General features: G+C 41.9%; 1 protein-coding gene across 3 annotated transcripts in view; it reads right to left on the bottom strand.

Annotated features, from left to right (window-relative positions):
• The window catches only part of AFF3 (ALF transcription elongation factor 3), a 333,250-nt gene extending 306,141 nt beyond the window's left edge, over positions 1 to 27,109 (bottom strand). For all 3 annotated transcript variants that reach the window (XM_071745558.1, XM_071745568.1, XM_071745572.1), the window contains exon 1: positions 26,885 to 27,109. In XM_071745558.1, the coding sequence (XP_071601659.1) occupies positions 26,885 to 26,937 (53 nt within the window). In that variant the 5' untranslated portion in view covers positions 26,938 to 27,109. The remainder of the gene's footprint in view (positions 1 to 26,884) is intronic.
• Positions 27,110 to 27,566: the final 457 nt, after the last annotated feature.

Raw genomic sequence — 27,566 nt, 5'->3', positions numbered from 1 at the left:
GCTGGAGATGACTGAGTTTACAGAAGTGGTGCCCACCCCTGCAGCAGGGGCGGGCACAGGAGGACTTTGCACTGCTCCTCTCCCACCCAGAACAGCAGGCACAAAGTTCATCCCCACCACAAGATGGGTTACACCTGCCACACGGGGGGGCCCTGCACGTGTTTTGGGGATAGAAAGCTCAGATTGTCGTAGGAGCTGGCACATTGCTGTCATGCAAGAATGATGCCTTTGTTTGGGCTGTGCTGGAGGCACGTTTGATCGTATAATGGAGGAGATGCTGCTGACCACCCTTGAGAAGGAATCTAGCTGCAGACCTTCAGAGGAGTTTAGGTACTTTACAGCTTTCTTCATTCTCATACCTGAATATGGCAATGCAATGAGGTAGATTAACAGCCTGCAAGTAGCAAGCTGCCAAAAATAAGAAGCTTCACTCAGCGGACAGACCAAAGGTTGACTGCCTCCACACTGCAGCAATGCCCCACAGCGTGTAAGGATTGGATCCAGTCACTCCAATAAAAAAAGAAAGAGACCGTAACATTGGGATATTTAGAATGAGTGAGGGAACATCTACAGAGGTCTCTGCTAAACCTGCAGCGAGAAGTCCTAGCTTTGATTTCACTTCAAGTGCCCTCCATTTTGTGAACACATAAGCACAAGCATTTAAAATACTTGAATAATTCTATTTAAATCACTGGAAGTCCTCCTGTGCATCAATTTAAACACTTTCACAGGGTCCTCTCAGGTCACAGTCTTGCACTGTTTATGCAGAAAAAACTTTGTAACCAGATTGTTTTGTATATCCTGCCATCACTTGGCACAGAGCATTTGTATCCCTTGACGTTAACTGGCATCTGTCAAGCTCTCTCCAATAGAAAAGTTATTCAGTTGCACACATCTATAATATGTGACTGCATATATTACTCATGTAAAGGAAAGGCAGTTATTTTGACTTCTGCCATGAAATAGAACATAAGTGTAAACTATGAACTGCAGAACACAAAAAAATGTAATTACTTCTTCAAATACTGGCCAAGTAAGCAGTGTTTTATAAGACAAGAAAGAAATGCTCCAGTTAAAACTGCAAATCGAAGTGACCAAGCTTGCACTGGACTTGAAGGAGCACAAGACACACACCCCCTCCCCCAAGACTGTGACAGGTTAACGTCTCATCTTATTAAACACACCTGCTCTGTCTCTCCTTCTGGACTTCCTATCAGCTCATTAGGATTCATTAGGGCTTTAGGGGTTTCTTTTTAAAGAAAACTCCAGGTGGCATGCAAAAAAAAAAAAACAAAACCAAAAACAAAAACCAAAAAACACCATACTAAATGTAATACTGAATTTACCTAAATCCCCCTTTTAGCTATTTCCAAGTCTCGTTTATAATGTGCATACACCACTTTGCATTTACCATGAGGCTCCTCAATTAGTTCATAGCCAAGTTAACCTTCTATCTCCCAGCAAATATAATTCATGCTCATTTTATACAACACAGCATTCTGCTGGCTATTATCCATCATTTACAAGTGTTATTTGTCTATAAAAATGACACTAAAAAGTTGAAAAATGATTCTGCTCTGCCTGCTTCTGGATGTGTTTTAACAAATGGTACCAATGCAAAAGGCTCTAAGTCATGTTAGAAGCAATTAGTCAAAGAAGCCATAAATATTTTTTAAAAAGGATATAAATGATTACTTGCCAGATAGTAAAAGCTCTAAAGGTTGCTACATAATGAAAGACTGAGCCTGCACATAGATATCTGAGTAACTTTACCCCTGTGTGCAATCCCATTAGGATGGAGACAGTTACTCAAGCAAGTAACATTAGGCAGGTGAGTAAGTGTTTGTCCTAAAATAGTTAAAAAAGAATTCCTCACTATTTATCGTTAATGAAGTTAATCAAATTCTGTGCTACTCACTCATGCATGCATTAAATAGAAACCTGAACATGACATGCATATTTATGGTACAGAGATTGAAAGATCATTATCTATAGGGAAGAAAATCCAGCAAAGAAAAGGATGTGTAAAATGTGTCTGTTATCTTATTAGAACATAAACTGTTTTGCTTAAAACATAAATATTTATTTTAATTAATTCAATTAACTTAAATAATAGCTTCCACACATGACAGCTATACCTAATGTATTAATTCCATGGTTTCTGATGAAGATGTATGCCACAGCCACAACTACTATCAACCACCTTGTCTAATTCCATGGAAGTCAATGGAGCTCTACCAGTTTATATCAGCGTGCCTTTGGCCTATGGCTCTACACTAACTTCATCTCTTAGATTGAAATGAAATATAATATACTATACACCACCAGAAACCCAAAAGAATGAAAAATACATTGTTTCCTTTACTTGACAGTTAACAACTAAGGCGAGCATTCCCCTATTTCATCTTAAAATTCTGAAATTCCAACTACGTGGCTCTTTTATTTTTAAATTTAGATACCTGTATACAGATTTAGAGGCAAGACAGATGGGTTTGGCAATCCCAGGGAGAGAAAGAAGGATGAAAAAAAAAATTAAAAGTGCAACTATTAAATATTCATGCCACTAGCATTCTGTACCTTCACTGAAGTTCTTGCTCTATATATGGAATGAAACCTATAGTTAAGCACATGACTCCACTAGCTATCAGTTTTGAAAGAATTCATTATAATGTGAGGGGGGAAAGACTCTCGCAGTTGCTAAATATACAGCAAAATATATTGAGAAAATAGGGAAAGAAGATGTATTTCTGCATGTTCCTTGGCTTCTAAACATGACAGAACGCTTTTCTTTTAAAAAAATTATCTTATTGTTCAAACAGCTGAAGAAAAAAAAAATCTGTTACCTTCAATCAGATTTTCAAGTTCTAAGGTGATTTTATTAACTCTTTTCTATTGCCCAGTTTAAATATTCTAATTGTCAAACAGCACACTTGAAGTCACCAGACATACATTAGACTTTAATGGGTTTGAAACAGTCTACAGTACAATGGGGCCAGCAGACCTACCACAGACCCATTTAAAATGACTCTAGGTAAGTGGGGCATAAAAACACAGTGGTTAATGACACTGCAAGAATTAAAAAAAACCCCACCTTCCTCCTGCTGCACCACCATGTGTCCTTAGAGATGGTTTTGCAGAGGCAAGGCCCAGTCTATAATTGCAGATGGCCCAAATGAGGTCTACAAGAATGTGTAGGCAGCAGGACAGGAGAGGAGCAGGTCTTTGGAGCAACACAGCTGCTGCCCAGTGCAGATTCTGGGGCTCACTTCCACTCCATGAATTCCACTTTCACCATTATTGAGTCCTATATGGAGCACTCAGCCACCACATCCTGTGACTTTCCTCTGCCCTGTGAGCCACTGCACACCCACTGCTGAGGCAGCCTGATCTCCCTGATCTCCCATGAGTCATGGCACACCAGGCAAGAAGAAAAATGATGCACTCAACACAAAAAAGGGCTTGTCTCCCCTATTCACATCCCCCCCAAAATACAGCATGTATGCACACAGCATCACCTGGAGCACTGTTTTCAGTTCTGGGGCCCCCACCACATGAAGGACTTGGAGCTGTTGGAAGAAGCCAAGAGGAGGGCCCCAAAGGCAATCAAAGGGCTGGAGCACCTCTCCTATGAAGACAGGATAGGAGAGTTGGGGCTGTTGAGCCTGCAGAAGAGAAGGCTCCAGGGAGACCTTATAGCAGCCTTCCAGTACCTGAAGAGGCATACAGAACAGCTGGACTTTTTACAAGGGCATGTAGTTAAAGGACAAGGGAGAACATCTTTAAGCTCAAAGAGGGTAGATTTAGATTAAGTATTAGGCAGAAATTCTTCCTTGTGAAGGCGGTGAGACACTGGCACAGATTGCCCAGGAAAGTTGCCCACCCCCCTTTTGCCCTACAAAGTTTTTTAGGGACAAGTTGGACGGGGCTTTGAGCAACCTGGTTTAGTGGGAAATGTCCCTGCCCATGGCAAGGGGGTTGGGACTAGATGATTTTTAAGATGGCTTCCAACACAAGCCATTCTATGATTCAATGATTTATGTGCCTGATACACTAATCATATATTTGTGCTAAATATGTTGCAAATTTTGATCAGGACGGTGGTTCCATAAAAACTGTACCCATAATGCCACCAACACCATTTAGATCCCATTTGGGGATCCAAATTCTGGACACTGCAGAAGAATAAGAAGTTCATGACTGTGAGTAGCATGAAAGGAAGACTGAGATGGTCTGATACGCCTATTCAAGATAAAACTGAGAGCTGTTTCTGTGAATGAGAAAACCCTTCCCACTGATACACCGTAGATGTGTAAATACCAGCCTGAAAAGAAAAAAAAAATTGGAGTTCCACATGACAGCTTTTAATTTAATTCATTTCCATGCAAGAGGTTTAAAATATCCCATGTTTTATGATACCTAGGAAATATTAATAAAAGCCTACAGAAATCTGGAGATCTTTCTGCTGCTACATAAATAATTCCCCTGCCTCCACTCCCAGGGAAGTGCAAAGGCCACATGAAGATAGATCCCCCCTTTCCCTCCTCTCCCCCTCTCCAGCTTTTCAGGGCACTTTAATGTGCAGGAATAATCATGTTTTTCAGCAGACTCCTTTATTGAATCAAAATAACTGATTCCACATATTTAATCGCAGAGTCCTCCTTTTATCCTCTAATTATGAAGCAATGTCTGTTGAAATAAAAGCGGCATGCTTGTAAATATTTTCAGGCACAAAGGAAGAAGCTAAGCCAGCTGAGCAATTTAGTAAGAAGGGAGAGGAAAATACCCTGGATCTTCTGTGTCCTTCAGTTGTGATGAGACCGTTTTTATTTGGGTGGTTTTAAACAATAAATTTTTAAGAGTAGTTGCTTAAGTACATCTAAAGGTTAAACCTTCAAGCAGCTAATCTGTATGTAAGAACAAGTAACTGTCAAATACTTAACCTTTTACAGATTAAAACTGTCTGCCTAACAGATGGGAAATCATCATTGTTGTAATTGTTATAAGTAGATATCTGAGCATTTTCTGGAGATAGATCTTTTTTTTTTGAGCAGTAATTTTATGCCCCAGGTCACTTGCATGTTCATGGCTGTGTGATAAAACCACTGCTTTCTATGAGAAGTTATTTGCCAGGACTTTATAACTGCTGTACTGGTTTCCAGCATCAAAGATATTGGCTGTAATGGGCAGTTTTACCTTATTATAAAATGATCTTGTAGGGTCACTGGAAATGTTTATTGTTCAGTTGCTGTAAGTGGCTACAGAAGCAAATTTGCACAAGAGTATGGCCAGGACATAGTAGAAGAAAACACCTCAGTTTCTGATAAGCTGCAAATGCTACTACAAAATACTGCTCTTGGACAACATTGGATAGAAACACACTCAGTTATTAGAATGTGTCTAAAAATCTATGTAAAATGTCATTACATTATGTTTATCAGTTATATATTAAGGATATAAGAGAAAAATGTTTCTAATATGGTAAGTCAATACAGAAACAGTATTTTTTCTCATATGATACTTATATATAGCAGGGCAAACTAGCTTGAAAACCTTCCAATGCCACTAAGCAGATATGTGTTCTTACATGGGTCCACATTTAGGCCAGCATCCTGCAGCTAGACCAGGCTTTTTCCTCTTCAGTCACAGAGAAATGTGCTCCTTAGAGTATCCAGCAACCAGATCAGCTTATAAATCCAGCATGTTACATTTAGACATGTGGGGTTTGCAGAACAAGTTTTGGCTTGGGCCTCATCATGCTGATGAATATGTATCGGGAAAGTGGACCTGTCTAGGACCAAGGTCCAGATTTCACCCTCCTTCACTCTTCAACTTTTTGTAGTTTTGTAACAGTTCACCTGTAACTACCAGAGCTCAGCATTCTTCCATGGTGAGATTCTGCCTCAGGTCCAGTGCAGACACAGCCCTCCACAGGCTGTGCTACCTCCCCCATCACCTTTCCTGAAAGACCTTATGTACTCCAGCAGGAAATTTCCTGCAAGTATGCATTTTGGGCTCCACATCAGATACTCAACCTGCACTTCTTGTTCTGTCTACCAAGAAAATATGGTTTTGAAGCAAGAATTGTATTTATTTATTTTTTTTAATTTATTTTTAAACCAAGTCTGTTGCACAGATTGGCATGTATTGCATGGTCAGCAAGAGTTCCTCGGGAGGCAAAGCATCATACCATGGTGTTTTTCCATCACCTATTGTCCCTTCCCTGGCTGCTACTTAGAACCCGCTAATCATTTTAGACCAAATCTAACAGAGGTTTCAAAAAAAGTCTTACTGAAAACCAGCAGCTCTTTACACAGTGCTAATAACTCAGTCCTTTATCCGTGCCAGCTGATGGCAGCCAGACATCCACCAGCACATCAGCACCATTCAGTTCAGGCACAGCTCTGAAACCACCGCAGGTGCTGCTGTTTTCTCCTCAGGTCAACAAAAAGGAGCAGGAGGGAGATGCAGTCACTGATAAAGTTCAAACAGTGGGGCTGTTGGATTAAAAGACACAAAATTGTTGTCTGGTTTTGGTAATTTCACTCCTCAGGGAAGGTTTTTCTCCCCGTACCAAGATGACTGATATTGAATAATAATGATATAATAACAATTATAATGATGATATTTATAATGAATAATAATAAATTAAACTGAGTTCTAACAATTATACAGTAGACCCAATAAACAAAGCCCAATCACTAAAGACAGAAATACGAGGTTTTAAAGAGCAGCAAAAACACCTACAAGAAGCTCACACTCTCTTGCAAAGTACTCTCCAAATGACCCCTCACACTTTGACTTGTCTGAAAGGGGATGCAAGATGGTGCATTACCAGCACCCATCTGAGGGGTCATTTCCAGGACACAATGAAGCAATATGCACTGACCTGCACTCTGCACTGATGCAGTTTCTGTACAAGTTTATTTGTGAGCTGAACTTGAGCAGAGAATGCCAGCTGTGCCATATTGTAAAGTGGATTTGTCATGTGGATTTATCCATACTTTGTCCATTAAGTCACCCCTGGGAACGAGCACCAGTTAGAATTCTCTGATAGATGTGAAGGGGTTTTATACAGATGGGGGTGAAAAAAAAAAAGGCATGCAGTGACTCCAAGAGACTGGAGGAAAAAAAAGAGACGTATTATTAGCACATTGAAAGGCATCTGAAATATAAATTATTTGAAAGCACATCACTTTATATATCCTGTTAATTACATGGTTAATATTATGGAATCTGACAACTCCCCATAGACACCAGAACTATTGATGAGTTCCATTTAATGTTAGAAATTCCTCTCTTCTTGGGCAGAATTACCTCTTTAACCTCTTTCAGTCCAATAAATTCACATTAAAATGTGACCAGGAGTGACAACCTTGGGAGAGGACTAACCTCTCCCTCTATCATGTCATTTTAGCCTCAGTTTCAAATTGGTACAGCACTCCCATAGCTATTAGCTCAGCTCTTCTCCTGCCTTCTGAGTAGATGAAGCAGTATGTCTAATTAATTTACAATCCTTAAGTACAATGGTAGCTATCAGCAAAACTACATGAAAATCAAACTGCCAATAAGGTAATTGTAAAATCATAATTTTCTGGGATGTTTTCACTAAATACCATCTTAGCTTTGTAGCTGAATGTTTTCCAAAGTCTATCCTTACATCTACGTGAATGTCAAATATTTCATGTTAGAATATACCTCACTGCACAAAAAAAAAAAAAAAAAAAAAAAAAAAAGAAAAAAAGAAAAAAGACAGATACTCTTTAACACAATGAAATGCAATGTAAAACCAAGTCAATAAGATACTAACCTCTTATCCTTAAATGAGGGCTACGTTATACATCGTGAGTTAGAAGTTAAAAACTAAGAGAATAGCTCTTAGCACTCATAATTCAAGGACTATTGTCAAAAGCTTTCTGTTCATAGAAATGCTATTGGTTTCATTCAGCTAACAAAAACTGTGCAGTATGCTAAGTAGCTCAGACAGATAGCTTTTTAAGCTATATAGTTCAGAGCCAAATTTTCCTGAACAGCATAAGGGCTTGATTTTGCTAATGTATACATGTTGCACTGTACAGAAATAACCAGCATCCCTGAATGCAGGCTGGGGTCTAGGGAGGATAAATGCTAACAGCCATATTCCCTATTTTGCTTTGCACTCAGAGTGACCAGACACAACCAGCAAGAAAAGGTTGCTGCTCTAAGAAGCCCTCTGAAAGCCTAAAGCTCCAGAAAGAAGCTCTGCTGCTACCCAAGCTCCCTGCCTGGTTCTCACTGGCTAGAAAATACAGAATATTGGGGGTGGGAGGGGAGGGACATGGTGCAGCACAGCAGCAACAGGTGAGATTCTTCTCTGAGTTCCAGCCACCCTTGTGAAACTCTCTTTTGGCCAGGCCAAATCACTGAGGGACATGAGGGACAAGTAACCCTCTGTAGGCAGCCATCCTCTCCTCACCTGAGAAAAATAGAGATGAGGTGTAAAACCTGAATCCTCCTTCAGTTCCCTCTTTTCTCTGGTTGTCAGATGAGTGATACTTGCCAGCATCCTGAAGGGGAGCTTTTTTTCTTTCTCCTTCTTTTGAGTAAACCTTTTTCTTTAACCAGACCATTCCTGCATGGTCAGAGGCAGCAGGAGAGGAGCTGAGCTCATCTGCCATGAGAAGCATTCAGCATCTCCCTTAAGGAGGGCAGGTTGCCAGCCTCCCCCAGGCAGTTAGGTGATGGCCTGGCCTTAGGCAACCCTCATTTCCCACTATCACATTCCCATTCTCTGTCCCATGCAGGGAATCTTGTACACCACATCATCTTTTTCCTCTATGGCCACACTTGATCATGACAACATAGTCCTAGACTTGGTCCTAGCCCTTTGTGGCTGATGGAGCATATGTAGAAGACTGAGAGAGGGAGCAGAAAGCTGGACCAGCTACAGACTTTATTGCAATAGCCCAGAGGTGGTTGCAGAGGAGCAGATGAAAACATAGGTGTGAAACCTCATTCTGTTTGCTCAGTGTTGTTTGGTGTGAGTGGCCCTGAGGAACAAGCGACTGCAGCAAGAAGAGATAAAGATGTTCTTGCAGACAGGAACAGAACAGGATGCTTACTTGTCCCCATCTTCCTTCTGCAAGTAAATCATCTGCTATTGCTAACACAGAAATCTGTGCATCATGCTCATGTCTGCACCAGGTTGAGGAGTATGACAGAAGTTGCCAAGTGCAGATGAAGGCTATCTTTAAAATTTGGACAAAAGTCACTAATTTTAACCACTATCATTTAGAGGTACATCTCGATCTTACATGAAATGCCTAAGATTTTACACAGGCATTACTTTAGCTATATTTTAAAACTATACAAGAAAATTCAGTTAAATAACTGCACATATGTGTGTAATTTTCCACATACCAATGCCAGCACCCTGCAGACTGTACAGCAGGCTACTCAGTTTACATCCTCATGCATTTTTCTTGCTCATATATAGGCAAGCCTGTAGTTACTGATATTCTTTTAGAAATCTGACCTGCTGTCTACTGGGTATTATTATGTCTCACCAGAAAATACTGAAGAGAGGATAGTTCCTGCATGAGAGCATGAGGACACACATGCCTTTACCCTTATGTACTGCACATGTCTTTTCCCCAGGCACATACCTGGCAGGTGCAATCCAGACCTCCATTTGTCATCCAGACACCAGTAATGGGCTCTCCAGAAATATTCTATACAGATTAGATTACATGAGAATTATCTTCTGTCTTTTCAGACCATCTCGGCATTAACAACAAAACTGGGTATATTTCCCAGGCAAACATGCTTCCTCTGAAAAACTAAAAGATAGGACAAATGTTCCTGACTCCTCTGAAATAATATTTACCAGTCCTCACTAGAGAGAAGCAGCTGGCTTCAAACAATCTGGTGGATAATATTAAACTTAATAAATGTAATGACATTAAGATCTAAACATTCTTCTGCAAGACTCGGGACTAGGGATGAGCTGCAGAGCTGGGTGCAGAATTAGGCACCCAACTCCCAAAATGGATCTCACAGTGCTGGGTCGGGTGCCAAATCTCCCTGAAGCTGAGGATGGGAAGAAGCCAGCAGCCAACAGCCAGCTTTCTCAATACCCAGAGGCTATGCTGCAAGCCAAACCCTATGCCTGCCAAGGCAAAATGTCAAAGAGAACTATGACTTTTGCTGTGATTAGACTCCACAGTCATAGAATCACAGAATGGTTTGGGTCGGAATGGACCTTTAATATCATCTACTTCCAACCCCCCTGCTGTGGGCAGGGACACCTCCCACTAGAACAGGCTGCTCAAAGTTCTATCAAGAGTGGCCTTGAACACTTCCAGTCAATGCAGGACTCACAGCCTGAGTCCCACCCATGTGCCCTCGGGCATTTAGGTCAGATAATGAGGGCACACCTCTCTTTGAAAAGAAAATCAAAGGACACAGCCAAGCACAGAGTTCTGCTAACATCCCAGTGGTAAAAACACCAGCATAAGAAAAGGGGAAGCCCAGATACAAGTATCTCCCCAGCATGGGGTTCACATCCGTAGATCCAGTCTCAAGGAACATGCACTACCTACTAGGCCAAAGGCTTTTCCAGGTGACAAGCTCTTCATCACCCTTCCTGGAGCCTGACCACAATATGGATCTTGGAATGGACGGATCATGGGCCAGGAAGAAAGTGACTGAAATATTCGGATGGAAAAGGAGGAATCCTGACTTCCCTGGGTGGTATCACCCCAAAGCTTTGTAAGTTGTGACATACAAGCAGCATGTGGCCATTGCATACCTTAAGCTTTTCCAGAATTTTATGTACTGGGCTAACAAGCCTGTTAATCCTCAAACTGTCTCTGGACACACACACTAGCAAAGCTGGAGATAAGTCTGTATGTGATTCTGCCAGAAAAACACAGTATCTTGGGTGTCCAGTTGGGTTTCTTGATCATGGGCTTTGCTATGTCTCCAAATAAGTCTGGAACTTCTGGCTGATGAGGCAATTGTTAGGCATATTAAATGACAGAAACAGTGAAAGAGACTTTTAGTAGTTTAGATGGATAGACAGCTAGTATGTTAGTACCAATACAAGCTTCCAACCTAAGTGTGTCTCCAGCCTGCTAATAAGCATCCTTTGTGGATTGCCTGCTGTACTCTGACCTTCCAGAGCTGCTTGCTTTTTCTTTATAATGGAAACCTAAGATTCGTCTGTGCTCCCTTAGTCTGCATCTCCCCATAAGCTATAAAACGATGTCTCTTGCCTTAACTGACTGACTTTCTCAGTAACCACACATCTTAGATTGCAGACTCCAGGTTTAGATGCATCACTGTATGAAGTACTTTACAATGAGCAACCTACTGACTTTCTATCATGCTTAGAAAATACACTGCCTAACTGATGAATCTGGTTCCACACCTCTCCTTTTAAGCCTGTCAGGTGTCCCAGACAGTGAGAAAAGGGGTGGAAATGCATGTGACAGGTTCCCAAAGTAGAACTCATTTGACACGGTACCGAGCACGTGCCCACTAAAAAAGTTCACGTGGCTCACACCCTCCAGGAAGCTTGGGGCACCTCTCCACAGCACAGGGTGGGGCAGAGATCCCAAAGTTAACAGAGACTGAAGTGGGGCTTCATGTATAGCACCATACAGGCTTTGGTCTAGGAGAAACATAGCTGTACTCACATGACACAAAACCCCAAATAGTCAGTCTTGACTCTGAAAAAACACGGGACAAAGCTGATGAACACAGATGTTGTTCCCTATGTACACAGCTGAACTGCTAAAAGATCTACTGATGTGATGTTCAGTTCAACAAGTACAAAATATCACAGAGCACCAACTGAGGTAAATACAACCCCAGTGTTAATAATTATAATATCATTGGGTTTTAGCATCACCCAGTGTATTTTCATAATGCCTTTCAATGCATCTGGCCCGTATCAACTGTATGGTAATTGAGTGTTGTCAGAAAAATTATGTAAAATTAATTTTGACACCCTTTCTCTGAAGTGTTTGTTCTGCTCTTCTGTGTCCTTGGAATGAAATGTTTTGATACCAGCAGTTTTTTTCAGAGAAAACAGCTCCTCAGTCTCCTGTTGCTATCCCTCTAGCTGCAATACTGCAGCATGTGTCATATCCAGGATTTACCTCATCCTCTGCTCAACAAGTCCATAGTTATTGTCAAAGATCCCCTTCTCTGTCTTGCACTTAAGAGAGAGTTGGCTCCTGTTCACCTGAGTGAAATATGATTGATGCTAATTTTCTGGTAATAAAAATACGTATCACACACTAAGAAAAGCATGGGGTGTATTCTTTACTTATCAGGAAAAAACATCACATCTACTAAAGACTTGACCTCAACATGTCCCATATTTGGTTGCATTACTTCTGCTTGATTGCTGGGAGTTTAATCTTTGCAAGTAGATGATATTCATGAATGTGTCAGACGCCACTATGTCATTGTGCTAGAGACTAATTAAAGATCTACTCAAAGCTTCCTTCCTAATTTATATTATTTCTGTGAGTTGCTTTGATTTGAGAAATATCTTTTGCAAAAGGAAAGCCATCCATTGTTTGGACTCTAAAAGGAAATGTAGGTGTTTAATTGGTGGATGTGGTTTTCATTATACTTCCCATCTCCACTACAAACCCTCTTCATAAATTGTGACAAGTCTGTTGGCAGCCTGCTGTATCAGACTGGAGGTAGCCGACTTGATAAGCATGTCACCTAGCTGAAGAAAAACATGAATTCCCTCCAACTTTGCTCAGAATTGTTAACTAGCTTAAAGGCAGTGTCCCGAATTGGCACAGAAAACCGCTGTGAGAATGTCCTAGGGAGATGTTGAACTATAATTCAGAAAGGTCTAGTAATATCTCAAACACTTCCTGGTTTATTGAAATCACACTAGCATCTTTGCTCTGAATATACTACTTATTTAAACACGAGTACAGTGATTTACAATCCATTAAAGTCCCCAGCTTCATTTCTATGCAGCCCGTATCATGATGGTAAAGAAGGCTCATTTGCCAGAGTAAGTAAAGAGGGAAATGTGTTCATTTTTATAAAATCAGTCACCCAGTCTCACAGGGGTGTGCAAAGGCGAGGGTAAAGGAAGTACTCATCCAGTCAGAATCCTCAGCTGCTCTTTCTCAGTGGGACTTGTACCTGCTCCCACTCAGACCAAAACAAACCAACCAAACCCTGTGCCTACATTTAGCATTTTCAATAGTCAAGTGGAGAGGAAGCACTTCCAAAAGGCAATTTGCATGTAGTCACCCTGTTTTCCACCACATGGAGATATTTTGTGCCAAGCCAGCTGGCCTACAGGACAGAGAGAAACCCTTGGCCCATCTAAGCATCTCCACTGTAGCCTGAAGTTCACCACTTTTGAACATCCTCAGAGGGGAGAGAAGAATACGCAGGCACAGTGTGGGACTATCAGGCTCCAATATCTCCCCACCTGAGACACTCTGACCTCCATCACCTGCAGGAAGGTGATTCACAGCTCTTAAGCAAAAGCTCTCATCCAAAAGTAAAATGTTTTGGTGCAAACTGAGGGGGCACTCAGGATGCTGATGTCTTATGAGGCTCTTATGCATTTACCAGATGCACACAAAACCTTCGTGCAGAGAAATTGGAGAATGTATTTGAATTTGTAAGGCTTTGAGGTGTAATTTGCAAATAATACCTAAGTTGACAGAAACAACCCTAATGGGTGTGGGGTTGTTCATATTTTCAGTGTGGTATTGTGGCTTCAATGAGTACAGTCACACTGAAAAATAATACTCAAGCTTTAGTCTCCCATGCTCTCACTCAACGTGCCCTGGAAATTCTGCCGTGAAAATAGGAAGTCAGTAGTTTACCCAGGACTCCAAGGTAAGCCAGTCATGGTGGAAGCCTAACATCCAGAAGAGCTGGAAAACAGCTAGTTTGTGCACAAACCTGTGTTCCATCCTGTATGTCTGCATTCAGGTGCATCAGATTTGTTGTACATGTGCAGTTCACCTGATTTATTGCCATGGTTTACCATCAGGTGAAGCAAGGCCAGCAACATGTTCAGAACATGTTGGATTTACTGCACGTACACAGGAAATCTGTGAACATATACAATCACCTTTTTTCCTGAGACTTCCTTGGAGGAAATATGGGTACCAAACTCAAACTTCTGGTTCTGTACTTTGGTTTCACTTTGGTTCTGTACTTGTCTGCAGGCAGAGGCACACTTCTAGGACAGTGTAAACACAGTGCCTTCAACATACTTTTGGGGTGTATTGGGAGAAAATTTGTTTGTACTTTTCAATCCTCCAGAGGGAACTGTGAGTGGATAAGGGTGAACTTGCAGCATTTCAATAGAGCTAGCCAGTTTCTCTACCACACAGCAGATACATTAGCACCTAATGAGTTATGATGACTTCAGTTTTAACAGATGACTTTTCTTCCGCCAGCCAAGTTACAGTATAAGAACCACTGAAATTTTATGACCTGGTTTTGCATGTGAATATGAGCTGAGGAAAGGAAGACATGCGAGTTACGTATTTGTTTGAAAAAAATCAGAATTCTGTTTCTTAAAGGCTTTCAATGAGAGGTACATTTCCAAGTAATTTCTAAAGGTGGGAATTAAGGTTTATTTGACTGGCATCCAAGTGTGGGCTCCAAGACTCACTCATCTGGAGCAGCAGTACTGGAATACTCCATAGGGTACTAGGTATATTTAATTAGTTCCCATTGGTGCCACATGTATTCTGATGACATGTTGGACTGCCTTGAAGAATACCTGATAATTATCAGCATTCCAGAACACTAAGCCCTGAGAAGTACCCAATGTCCACTCCCAGGAAGTGTTCAAGGCCAGGTTGGATGAGGCTCTGAGCTACTGGGTCTAGTGGGAGAGGTCCCTGCCTATAACAGGGGGGTTGGAACTAGATGATCTATAAGGTCCGTTGCAACCCAAACCATGATTCTATGATCTATTGAGATCTTTGGGAAGGGGAATTTTTCCTGCTGCTGCACATTTGGTTTGCACATTTGGACTTCACAGAGGAGAGCCAGCTCCAGCTGGGTTGTTGAGGCAAACAGCATTTCTTAGGCGGAATGCTTTGACTCTGAGCCCCTTTTCTTTACATCTCTTCACTGGTTCCTACTTCCCTCACCATAGGCCCTTTGTGGCCTATCCCCATCATTATGAAAAGTCATTACTAAAAAGGCTGACTCTAGTCTTCTCTTGGACTATTTAGGCAATTCAGCCTCCAAGTTTCCAACTAGAACCTTCAGGGTATCCCTGTGCTGTCACTCATGCTTGGGAGGAGCCCTCATAAGCATGCACAAAATCACTTCATTATTCTTTTTGAGGTTCTTGCAAAGAAAATTCTGTTTTTTCCCATCATTCTCGCATTCATATATTTGCCAGCACTGTCAGGCTGGCAGTTTTTTGCCACCACTGTTGATTTGGATGATTAAAACACTCTGTCTTTTCCTTTTGACTAGTTTTGCCTATATCCATCATTTTCTTTGATCTTTCACTTTGTCTGCAAAGTTTTTTGTCCCATGACCAATTTTTTGTCCTGTGTCTGAATAGCATCTAGTCCAGAGAATCTGGGTCCCTACCTACAGATGCAGAGTCCCATGGTAATGTACAGGAACAACACCAGCAACAAGCAGAAGGGACATTCCAGTCCATCAATAAGATACTGGTTATGATGGGAACATGAAGAGTTTCACTATCGTTTCTGTTGAGGAAGAGTTAGGCTGCCTCTTCTTCTGGGAAATCTTCACTGCAATTTCACTTAATTTCAAGTCATCCATGCTCCAGAATTAGCTGCAACTTTCATTATTTGACTATTTTTTTTTCCCTCTTTTTAACCTACATATGTATATATATATTAGCTATAGGTTACTTTGCTGTGTGCAAGTGTGTCACAGCATGCATTTTTCTAGTTACTTTGACAAACCTGACATCTTGCAGCTGTTACACATCTTGTTTCAATTACATCTCCAGATAAAAAGAATTCTCAGAGCCTGAAGGCTGCAGATGGCTTCCTGGTGAGGGGTTAACTCCAGCTTAGTATTAAAGCCTTTTTGGGGGTCCCTGTTCTTTTCAGTCTCCTTCTCTTACACCCTTCTCCAGCTTCCTCTTCTTATTTTTCCATATGTCCCACACTCAGAAAGGAAGTCCCGTTCCTCTCTGACCATTGACAGGAGAGGAACTGAAGCTACCAGTGTCCATCATTGCCTCCTTCCCACCCAAAGTTTCCTGGGGGGGGGAAGCAAAGTACCTGTTGCTTCAACCCTATCTCCACATACCAAGCAAGCTGCTTAAGGAAGGGCACAGCTGAACGAGCAGAAATCAGAGGACTGACAACTTGGACCACCGCTAATCCTTAAAAAATTCTGGACTGGCCCACAATACTGGGGAAGTTCTTGACAACAAGTGATGCTCTCAGCATCCACTTGCATCTAATTGAGTACCCTGAGGTATTTACACTGTGCCTAATTTTTACAGAAGAGATTGATCATCCCATTCTTGGTATCTATCCCAAAAGGGTATATAAAATCCTTTGATCTTGCTAAGGCAGCAAAACATGTCTAACCATCAGTTATGTAAAGGTGGTTGTTATTAATCTGAATACTGCTCAGAGAGGAAAGAACAGAAGTACCATATAATGAGATATATTAAGACTACAAAAGAATTAAGTGAAGCCGTTATGTTATGAATCATGATTTTATTGTTTAGCAGTCAGCTCTCGATGTTATTCAGATAATAATGAATGGGCTAATTTCTTCCACCTTTATTCAGGCAAAACTTTCATTCACTTCAAAGAGAAAGTTGTCCAAGTCAGGACTAGAGGGTGCTGCATCTATCCCATTATTTGCAAATGCTTTTTGTAATATCAGGTGTTCCTTTGTAATGGGCCAATAGCAGTAACATTTACATAATATAAACCTCTTACATAAGTGTCTTTCATGTTCAGAAAAGACTTTTTACTCTTATTGCAAACTGCAACTTCAGAAGTTCCTTAACTAAACCTAATACTTGATAAAGCATAAGAACATACAGAATTTTTCAGTGTCCCATTTTGATAATCTTTCCTTCTGCTCAATATTTTTCATTTCACCATAATTTTTTGTTCTCTAAGGAGAATGTGTTATTTATTGATTATTAGCAAAGAGATGATTTATCATTGCAAATATTTCTTTTGCCATAGAAAACACAGTGCCAAAAAGAGGGAGAAGAGGCCAAGCTTGTCACATTTTAACAGATGCCAGGAGTATCTGAGGGAAAAAAAAAGAATAAATAGCCCTCCATCACTGTTTCACTCTATAGTTCTATTCATAAATTAATGGACTATGTAACATTTCAAATTGGTACTTTTAAGTAACTGCTCAAAACTTGAAAAAATATGCTTAGGCATAATACCCTCTATTTTGATCTAGGACTCTTCAGGTTTTTGACAGAACCAGTGTTATTTCTCTGATTATAAAGTATGCACTTCCATCTGGAACTTATTTTGATACTGTGAATCTTACTGTCTCAGAAAAGCACACAGAACAATGGACGGGCACTACTTGCTTGTTTTAAATTGAAATTAATTAATTATGAAACAGCTGCAATAGTCTAAATTACTTATTTCCCCTTTTGGTGAAAATGAATTTACAGGCATTTGCAAAGCATCCAAAAATAAAGAGAGACACTAAAGTCTTTAAGAAGGGAAGTCATGTAGAATTGTCTATGATCTGTATTTGAAGAAAGTAAATAATTAATAGCTCCAAGGAAGCATATTAGAGATTGCTCTTTCTATTATACAGTCACATTGAACAGTAAAATAATGCTTTAAATCTCAACAACAAATGCATTACAGAGCTCAGTAGAGTTTACCTTTCCAGATAATAATTTTTTTCAGCTGAAAACAGCAATTTTTTCCCATTACAACTAGACTGTGACTTGAAAGAATCTTCTCAGTCATTTAGTCAAGACAGATGAGCAATGAGTGTTAGAAAAGCTACCGGGGCATCAAAAGATCTACAGTCAGGGCCATTAAATAGCTAATCTGCTCTAGTTCTAATTCTCTGCTAATGGGTTTCCTTAAATGTGCTTTACATCAGCTGTAATTAGTTCAAGATATTGCTACTTATATATTTCTAAGAACAACAACAAGAAAAGGTTGCATTTCTACTACTTTCTATGTAGGGGATGTACACAAAGCCATGCACCAAAGTTCTTGTGCAATGCCAAGCCTTGAAAAGTGTCATGAAGAGATACTTAGCTTGGATCTACAAAAGGGAACAGGTCCCACAGCAACAGCATTTATCTACGTTTTCCTTGTTTGGGGTTATCTCATGCCATTTTATCTCCAGATGTTGCAGAATCAACAGTACTAAGTTGCCAGGGCTATATTAAACCACAGATATTGGAAATATCTACATTTTTCCTACTGACACTAGAGCTGCAGGGCAGATTTGCAGTGGCAGTGGCAGTGAAAAAAAAAACCCAAAAGTCTTGCCACATTTATGATACCATGACAGGGTTTTGAAGGAATTCATTCCTTCTCAGAAGTTCATCTGAGAAAGCAGCAATCTGACTCAATGACCTAAGAAAAATGTATGGTTCCTTGGCACTTTTGGACCCATCTACACAGGAAAAGGGGTACAGATCCACAAGCTGGATGCAAACACGCTGCTATACCAAAACAAACAAGGCAAAATATTGATGCTAATTCAGATCAGTTGGGTTCACGGTGGTTTTCTTGCAGGGAACCTTAAGTAAATGGACTAGCACACAGTCTCCTTTTGTACCACAAAATTCCTGACAGTCTTGGGGCCTAACCACAAACAAAGCACACTGTAACATTAATTTACTCTTTATATGGGCAACATTTAGGTAACTCAGGGTCATCATCCTGCAGAAAATGTTACACTCTCCTTGTTAAACACAAATGAAGAAATGCAGGCTTAGCTGTTATTGTTACTTTGTCCTTTAAAAACCAGTTGATGACATGACAGGTTCACTCCCTGGCCACTTCAGAGAAAGAAAAAAAGTTTAAAAGTGTCTTCTAATGGTTGTATATCAAAATAATTATCTTCTACACAGTATCCCTGCCAACAAACTGTTCATTTTTTTCTGGACCGAGGTTCAACCATCTACTGCACTTGCTTTTTCTATGACAAAGAGCACAAAAATATTAAAATTACATCATTCCCTCCTAAAATACACACATCTGAGAGCAGAAACTTCCTGGTCAACCAGAAGTGATCAGTGACAAAGAATTAACTTTCTCTTGGTGCATCTCTAGGACACAGGCATCATCTAGCAACGTCAATGCAAAAGCTAAACTCCCACAGGGGAGGTTTAGGATATCTGCCAAACACCTGTACATGAGAGCAGGCTCCCCCAAAACCCTCACAGTGACCAAAGCAAAGGCAAGTCCAGAAACAAGCTGATGGATGGTAGGAGAGACCACTGCTAGGATGGCTTCTGAATCTGAACCTGAGACCCTGTGAATGCAAACTTCACCAATCCTTTTTCACCTTCATACATCTATCGTGCTTGCATTTTTTTTATTGCCATAGATCATCACAATGCCTGGCACCTAGGCTGCAGCATCATGGCAATGCACGGACTAGGAAGGTCACCATTTTCTCCCCAATGGACTTCCCAAGTGATACGTGCAATAAGAAGTCACCACAGCTCAAGGCAATCAAAATATACTCAGTGTAAGAAGATCTCACTGTCATCCTCCATTTTCTCACTCCCGCCATTCAGTGAACTAAGGCTGAGCCACAAAGGACTCTTTCTTTGGTTTAAAACATGGGAAAACAACCACATGGAAAGACTGGGTTACATTAAGATGCTGAATGGCTTTGTCAGATATAACCCTCTTGCTTTTAGTTTTAAGTACTTACAGTTGTGAATCATCATTATTGAGAAACAAAACAGAAACAAAAATCTTCTTAGCAAAAACTTGTGGTCCCTTCTGCATAATTTGAAGTGTTTTCTGACTGCTTAGACCACCACTGTTGCATTGGAACTAATTTATTTTTTAAAAAGAACACAAAAGAATCTCTGAGGATAAGTTTAAATTGCATTCCTACTGTCATATTTCCCAAGATACACTTGTATCCAGGTCCTTGGTACATGCATGCAGGTTAAAAACTTCCTAAGAGGATAAAATACAGACAACTTGAGTCACTATCACTACTTTTTGTTTGCTTAAGTATTAGGAAAGCTGAGGTACCAAGCTATACGACACAAACACCAGTTCTCCATTTTTACCTTTAAAAAGACACAGAAAACATTCAGCACATAATATTAATAATTGCCATCATGTTCATTTATCTTATGCTACAGTTCATTCCCTCTTTCTCTTAAATATAAATTCATAGTTCACACAAATTATTCAGAAATTATATAGATTGTTACCTGAGTATTAAACTACAAGTGTCCATTTTTACACTACTGAGGACTCAGGCAGCACCAGAATGCATAATAATGATATTGATTTTAAGAGACAGAAGACCAGTGAATATCCCTGCAGATAATGATGCAAATACAGTAGGTTCAGCCTGAAAGGAGACTGGTGGCTCCCTGAGAGCAGCCAGCCAGCAATTCCAGCCCCGGGCAGCAGCACTGAGATGGTAATTCCCATCAACCACCTGGAAAAGGACTACAGAGGTAGTTTTGCTCAAAACCAAGGAAGTTTCAAGATTTCCCTTTTCATTCCCTCAGTTTTCCACAAAGAACTTCTGACTTTCCACTGGAATTAGCCTTACAACCACCCAGCCCATATTAAAAAAAAAAAACTTCACACGTGTTTCCTACAAAATACCATCTTTTTGAAATCTCATATTGTGAGGATGTCACTTCAAAGTTATGACTTGACCAGTCCGTTGGATGAAACACCATCTCACACAGAATTTAACCTTCCTGTTTTCTAGCTTGTACCAGTTTTACTTAATATCTATTGATTTTACTTTATTACTCTTATTTTTTATAGTTATCTCTGTATATATATAAGGTATCTCTGAACACACACTGTGAATAATTGCTTAGACTCTTCTTATCTCTGCTTTGCTGTTTCTTAGTCATAAATGGATTAATGTGCTATATGAAGTTAAAACACTTCCAATGAAACAGTTGCTTTCTCCAATGAGTGTTGTGGAATTGGGTATGATGTCAGTCCTAATATGAGGATGACAGGACGTTCTCACAGCCAGTGTATTTTTTGTGTCTTTTCTTTTTAGCTCAGTGCCCCACATTTTTCTCCCACTGGTTTCGAGAAACCTGGAACTTTCCTTGAAATATTCACATGAAGTGGAAAATCCTTCTCCAGTAAGCTAGTAAGTTTTCTGCCTCGACTTCTGGTGGAAAAACATCTCCAGAGGAGCACAAACCTACATGTCTGAGTCTTAGGAGGAAAGCCCAAAGGTCTGTTCTCCTCCTGCATCAGATAATTGCACACGGGTGTTCAAGCAGCCCTTGGGGAAATAGATGCAAGCACAATCACTGTCTCACTGGTCTATCAAAATTTCATTTATCAGACATAAACAAAGCTGAAGTTTAAAAAAAAATAATTAGTCTATTTAAAAGTGACTGAGTACTGCAAACCAGTGAGGATGGGCCATGCCCTCATCTGACATAAAGAGGCAAAGCCTCTGGAGCCAGTGGAGATTTAAACCAAACGAGGAGGATGTGGTACATTACATCCAGCAAATGAGCACTTACATGGAGCGACAGATGTGTATTTAAAATATTATTATTGGGTTGATCTTTCTAATGTAGTATGACCATGAAAATCTTGCTCTTCTTCTTATAATTTAAGAAGTTTAGTAAATACAATTTGTTCAGCGCCACAAGAAAAAGCCTCCAATAATAGAAGTAATTCCTGACCCAAAAGGCTTCTAGCCTAAAAAACAGGCATCAGGAAGAGAGAACATGCTGTGAAAGCTGGAGAAAGGAACAGCCTATGGTTATTACTCTTGTTATTGTTTGCTCACAACTTATAATCATCACAGAAAGATCAAATTTTTAGATGAGATCTCAATGAAGGGAAAGTGGTAACTGTGTGTTAACACTGGGAGGAAGGCAGAATGGGAAACAACACAAACACAGAAATAAGAAGGAGACAAATAGAATTTCAGCTAATAGTGGCAGAAAGTGGCCAAGAACTAAAAGGAAAGAAATAAGGGACAAAATAAAAGACACAAGCTGGAATAGAGTTGTAAAGGAGACAGGATGAAAAAAAAAAAAAGACATTAATTTTTGGGGGGAAGGAGGTATTATTGCCACATATTTGTAAAAAGAGTAAACTGGTCCAGCCTCCTAACCCACTAAGAGAATGGTTGGAGTGACCTCTTTCCCCCCAAAGTAGCTGCTTACTATTACATGAAAATAGACATCTTGATACTCTGCTTTGACAGAAGAAGGATTTGCAGAATTAGCTTTCTAAAATTTTCTCAAATAAACACCAGGCAACGTGAGAAAAAAATCTTGACTTACATGAATATAAAATGTAGGGACTAAAAGCTAAACAACCTGGGATCAAGAAGCTACAAAAGGTTCATTTATAAGACTGCTGGATGTCTGGCCACTTTTTGTTAATAGCAACTTCCAAACAAAACTCTCATTGACTTCAAATAGAGCAGGAACAGACCCAAAGATAGCAAATGAACTAGTAATTCAATACATGCCCTGTAAAACACACTGGGCCACCTTACACTGTGCCATTTGATATTGATCTCAACTTGGAAGCTATACAGCTATACATTTTTTACATGACTGTCCAATCCCTACAAAACTGAAGCTAACTCAAAACACCCAGAAGTAGGAGATAAGTACCAAATAAACCAATTACAAACTTGGCTTCTTTTACCTAAGCAAACACTGGTTTGTTTGTCGCTAACAAACATATTACACTCAAAATTATTTTCTTGTTTGGTATAACACAGCAAGTGCTTAAATAAACCTGCTAGGATTTTTTAATGAATAGGACAAAACTCAGCCTACACATTTACCTTACATAAGCACGTGAGGAGAACCTTCACTAAGTGGTCTTCAGCACCTAAGCATATTTAAGGACCTGGCTGAATTTTTATCTAGATTTGTTAAATAAGGCAAATAACAATATGAATGCCTGTAATGCAAAACTAGCACTGGTACTCCAATAATTCCATCCTCTGATCTGCTCATTTGCTGTGTTCTGTCACATGTAGTATGTTTTCTTCTGTCCAAGATGTCACCTCTAACTGAGATTTTCCATCCCTTTTGTCAGCTGTAAACAAATACGAAGCTATAAGGCACTGGTGAGTCCATATCCTTGATCACAGACAAGTAAAACCTCACACATAATAAATAAATTCAAAAAGAAAGAAAGAAAAACAGAAGATGGGACTGTGGTTCAAAGTTGTTGATAACTGTGTTTGTTAGTAATGGGATCTTGAGTTAATTTGGACTGATCATCCCAAAATGTTCCAGAAAAAGCTTACCATTGGGCATGAATTTTGTTTATGCCACAGACTGGTATGTTTTCTTAAAATTTCTATTTGAGTTTGTACTCAGCTTTCACTATTTGAATTATAGTAGTTTTCTGGGAAGCAGAAGTGTTATTGGCATCAACACAACCTGGAAAAACTACTGTTTAGTAGAAAACAGTTTTTAATATTCTCCCATTGCAGTTTACTCGTTAAATACTATCTTTTATCCATGACACACTCTATTATTACATTTTCTATGCTACAGCAGAGTGAAAGACATAGCACGTATTAATTTGAGAGCAAATTCATTAATAGTATAAAAGTAACAATAAGAATTGATTAGCATGCTGCTAATCATCTGGAAACCCCTTCTGATTTTCCAAGAACATACCAAATAAATAAAAAAAGCACTTTAGAAGAGCACTTTAATGTTTAATTACTGCACTTTTAAGCAAAATGTTCACCAAATACTGCAAAATGTGGATTTTCAGTCATAAATTAAGTGCTCAAATTGCCATTATGACTACATTCAAAAGAATAAAGGACAACATTCATCCTCGCTGCAGAGAAAATTAAGTCTCTTTAAGTGTTGCTCTTTGCCATGAAGCACTTCTTATCTATGTGGTATATTTTATTTCCCTTTTTGGCAAACGCTGCATTCCCTTGAAGGCATCGTGACAAGTCTTTGGAGCTTAACATTAACATACCAGCTTTGTTTTGGTCATTTTAGTACAGTATCCAAACCAGCTTTCTTGAGAACATCCATAACCAGTGAGCAGCGAGTGGTCAGGACAGCAGGAGGGCAGGGGGAGACACACACCCTGCCTGAGGTTGCAGACCCACCCTTTGCACAGCCACTGCAGCACCGAGGCACCCCTGGTCTCCGTGACAGATTCTGGAAATTTTTATTGAGGGAAAATAAGCTTTTATTTAATATTGCTGGTACAACTTTTCAAAATGGCTCTTCCAAACCATTTGCCAAAACAGCTGCTTCACGAGAAACTTCCAGCCTGTGATCTTGGATACTCCCAGGCAAAGCTGTTCAGCAAAACCCAGTGCTCCAAAAGGATGCAAACACACAACAGCAAACACCTGCAAACCCTCTGGTCCCCCCGATGAGCTCCACTCAGGGTGGGATCCCCTTCAAGTCCCCTGGACATTTGTGGGTTCAACACCTAGACAGGGATGAGAGCTTAGCAATGACTGCAGGCCTGCCACTATGCACCAGCTTTTAATGCTTTATTTAAAGCCCTTCTGTTGAACCTATCTTCTAAACTGCAACAGCTACTGAGGAACACAAACAACAAGATCTATGAAACCACAGGATTGCTTGTAACTCAAATACAGACATTTTAAAGCAAATAATTTAGATGGAAAATGGTTGATGTCTCTTTGGACCCACACAGGAGCTGTACGCCGACTCTGGTCATTTGAAAGTGGCTCCACGAGAGTCAAATAGCATGCTAAAAAGATTATAAAAAGGAGCAATTGCCAGACACAGCCTGAAGCCTCAGCTTTCCAGAGTTACTGTTCACTCTTCAAATTCACTATTAACTCCCAAAGCCAGCTTGCAGAACAGACTAATGAACAATGCACTTTTTCTGGAAAAAGAAAATTCCCCCAAAGTTTGCCTTCATTTATGGAGAAAGGAAAAAGCATTCAAATATGTGAAAGTATTATTCTTTCCATTACTGTTTAAGAGAAAAAAACAAACAAACAAACATGTAATTTGATTGTAAAGCCATGCATATAGACTAAAAACTTAAAATCAGTCCAGAGATAAATGTTATGGTTTGCATATAAACTGAATATTGGTATTTATAATTGAAACGAGGACATAACCTTAACTTGTGTCACAGGCAGAAACACCATAATTAAAAACTTTTATGGGGTAGTAACTAATTTTGTATTATACGTGCTCTTTAAACTTCCCATAGCAATATAGAAGTTTTATTAGGCTGGATGTTATCAATGCATGCATTTATAAGCACCCTTATTACAGCAGTGCAAACTCATCATCCTGAGAGGTTTTTTGTGAGAAGTGGTGCAACTAAGGGGCCTCGCTGGTCCGGCTGATTTTGTTACACCTGCCAGGGAAGAGATAAGCTGATGCTGTCGAACGCGCACCCTGCTGACAGCAGATACAGATCACCTAACGTGTTAAAAAAATAAAATTAAAAAAAAAATGAAATTCATCCCCTTAACTTATTTCAGGCAAAAGTAACCTCAGCTCCCCCAAACAACCGACCCAGCAGGCCGGACACAACCTGCCTTCGCTACCCGGGCTGATCGCGGCACAGCACCGCAGCGGAGCGGGGAGGCGGGACCCCCCGGCATCCCACCCGCCTGCCATCGGGGGGGTTCGCCGGGATCTCGTCCCACCGTCGCATCCCTCTCTGGGGTTCCTCCCCGCTCACCGGCTGACCCTGCCGGCGACCGCCATGGAGTGAGTGTGTGTCCCATCCCTCCTCCCCCCTCTCCCCTCCCGTGGACCCCAAAGAGGCCGAGCCCGGGCCGGGCTGTGCCGGGTCGGCGGCGGGGAGAGGCGGCCGCCCGGGGGAGCGTGCCTCCCGCAGAAAACTCCGGGACTTGGCAGAAGCAGCTGCTTGGGGAGGGAAGCAGGGAGGGAGGCTGGTGCGGGGGGTGGGGAGGGCAGCGCTTCCCACCTCCAGCCGCTAATGACATTTCTAGAAATTGTTTCCCCTCCTCCCTGGCAGCTCTGCACCCGCCGCCGGGGAGGGCAGGAACGGGGGTGCGCAGGGGGAGGTCAAGGGCATGCAATGGGGTGTGGGGGTGGGGGAAAGAGGCAAGAGGAAGCAGCGGAGAGTCGAGGAAGGGGGTAATAAAGGTGGCCCGGGGGGCAGTTGCGGGACGAGGTGGGGGTGAAAGGGGCGTGCGAGAGGGATGGGGAATGAGCTACGGGAGTGCAGCCCAAGGTGCCAGTGGTGGGTGAGAGCAGGGGATTTCTGGGGAGAAGCGGGGGGCGAGTACAGGAGACCCTCCCCCCAGCCAAACACCACATTCACCTCCCGGTCCCACCCTGGCAGCCAAGGGAGTGGGGCACCTCTCCCTTTGCCCCACCCGGGCCAGCAATTCTGGGAGCCAAGTGGCAGGAGGAGACACCTCTCGGGGCGCTGCATCCCCTCTTGCTAATGCACCCACCGCCCCAGTTATTGCACACCCGAGCCACTGCACCCCCCGTTTCACTGCACTTCTCCAGGTACCCCTCCAGGTAAGTGTACACCCACCTCAAATTACTGCACGCACACACGCACCAATTATTGCACATCCCCCAATTATCGCACCCTCTTCAATTACTGCTCACACAGACATACACACCCCGTTATAACACTCCCTCCCCTCGGTTCTTGCCCCCCTCCCGTTAGCTGGTCCCCGCGCCTGGGGGGCAGGCAGCAGCAGCACTCACCACAGAGAGTCCAGGTCCCACTCCTGGAGGAGAGCTAAGTCGAAGCTGTCCATGGTGAGCGATGTCAGCGCCGTCGCGCTGCAACCACACGGCGGCCGGGGCGCATCTTAACTGCACCGCGGGCAGGGCGAGGGCGCGGAGCAGCCCCGCCGCCGAGACCCTCTTCGCACACGCGCGGGAAGGGGAGGGCAGGAGGGGGACGGACCCCCCGCCACCTTCCCCCTGCTTCCCACTAAAAAAAAAAAAAAAGGGAACACCGTTCCCCCCACCCCAAAAAAAGAAAAAAAAAAAAGAAACTAGCCACCCACCCCCCGGCCCCGAGTGCCACCGCTGGTTTGCAAGCGGCGCCGCTCGGCTGGGCTCGGCCGGGCTCGGCCGCCGCCGCGCTCCGCTCCCGCCCCGCTCCCCCCGCGTCTCCTCCCTCCCCCTTGCGCGCCGGCAGCGCGGCCCAAGCGGTGCCCGCCCCGCGCAGCCTGCGCCCGACACCGCGCAGCGCCCGCGCAGTGCCCGCCCGGCGCTGGGAGGGGCGGGCCCAGCTCGCCGCACGGGGTGAGTTAGTGGGAACTTGCACCCTGAGAGGTTTGCCCGGCCGAAGTTGGGCTTGTGTTTGTGTTCCCCCCCCTTCTTCTTCCTCCTCCTCCACGCGTGGTCGCTGCCCCTCGGCCCCGTGGGGCACGGGCCA

This window comes from Heliangelus exortis, chromosome 1, assembly GCF_036169615.1.
Source record: "Heliangelus exortis chromosome 1, bHelExo1.hap1, whole genome shotgun sequence".
In the NCBI taxonomy this organism is placed as follows: Eukaryota; Metazoa; Chordata; class Aves; order Apodiformes; family Trochilidae; genus Heliangelus; species Heliangelus exortis.
This window is presented reverse-complemented; position numbering and strand designations above follow the sequence as displayed.